Consider the following 1282-nt stretch of genomic DNA (forward strand, 5'->3'; position numbering starts at 1 on the left):
CCCTTTAGAGTGGGGAGCTGGAGGTCAGCAGGCTGCTCCTGAGTACCTGTGCTACCTGGGGGTCCTGACCCTCACCTGGGGCTGCTGAGACACCCCATAGAGGGGCCGCCCTGTCCCCCAGACACTCCACACCTGAGTGAAAAAGTCATCCTGCAGCAGGTGGTCCAGGCTGGGCCGCTCGGCCGGGTTGGGGGCCAGCAGGCGGGCGATGAGGCGGCGCGCGTTGGCAGACAGGTGTGCAGGCTCGGGGTAGCGGCCATCTCGGATGTTCTGGTACATCTCCGACAGGGGAGCCGCCACGAAAGGAGGGACGCCAGTCAGCACCATGTACCTGGCCGGGTCGGAGGCAGGAAGCAGGGCAGAAAGATCCTGCTTGGATCTATTCTGGGCATCCAGGGTTGGTTCACACCTACCTATGCACCCCTACCCTCAATCCCTGACACCATTCCTGCTTCACACTCATTTTCTCACACCCGCCCTGCATCCACTCTCACCTAGTCATTCTTGTCTGCACAGAAGACACCAGCATCTGTTTGTATACCTGCCTGCACCTGGGTTACACCTGGACACCTGCATAGACCTTTCCAGTTTTAATTTATGCTTGCTCGCACCTGTTCCAATCCTGCATATACCTCATGTCGGTACAAATGTCCTGATCTGCCTGTGTACCTAACACCTGCACACACCTGTCCACACCTCTGGGCATGTTCAAACCCGTCCTCTGCTGTACATACACCCTCCTGTATCCCTATTCATACCTGTAGGCTCAAGTGATGGCAGGTGCCTGCTCCTGCCTGCCCCCCAGCTGCATACACTGAGGTTCTATGTTTGCTCATACCTGCCTGTCCCCACACTCAACCTCCTCCGTATATGCTTACACCTGTCCTTACCTGCCGGTGCCTGTCCCCACCTGGGCATTCCTGCCCCCCTTCCCCAGGCCTGGGGCTCCCAGGGCGACTCACATGATGCAGCCCAGAGCCCAGATGTCCGACTGGCAGGAATGTCCGTTTCTGGACACTACCTCTGGAGCCAGGAAGTTTGGGGTCCCGCAGAGCACTCTGGGGGCATAACGGGGGCTCAGGAAGACTGGGGGCCCCCACACCAGACCAGGCCCACCTGCACCCACCCAGAGAGCCGGCTCAGAGCTTGCAGTCACCTGTGGCAGCGGCCCCCTGGCCCTATCTTGGTGGCCAGCCCCAGGTCTCCGATCTTCACCTCCATGTTCTTGTTCAGGAAGAAGTTACCTTGTGGAAGGGGACGCAGCGGGTAGTGAGGAAGGAGC

At 59.5% G+C, this 1282-nt stretch overlaps 1 protein-coding gene across 1 annotated transcript in view; it reads right to left on the reverse strand.

The window, feature by feature from the left end:
• PLK5 (polo-like kinase 5) overlaps positions 1 to 1282 on the reverse strand; it is a 6971-nt gene that overhangs the window by 3660 nt on the left and 2029 nt on the right. The window contains 3 exon segments of the mRNA XM_010844630.1: positions 124 to 331; positions 963 to 1058; positions 1157 to 1244. Of these exon segments, the coding sequence (XP_010842932.1) occupies positions 124 to 331; positions 963 to 1058; positions 1157 to 1244 (392 nt within the window).

Source organism: Bison bison, unplaced genomic scaffold, assembly GCF_000754665.1.
Source record: "Bison bison bison isolate TAMUID 2011002044 unplaced genomic scaffold, Bison_UMD1.0 scf7180017864203, whole genome shotgun sequence".
In the NCBI taxonomy this organism is placed as follows: Eukaryota; Metazoa; Chordata; class Mammalia; order Artiodactyla; family Bovidae; genus Bison; species Bison bison.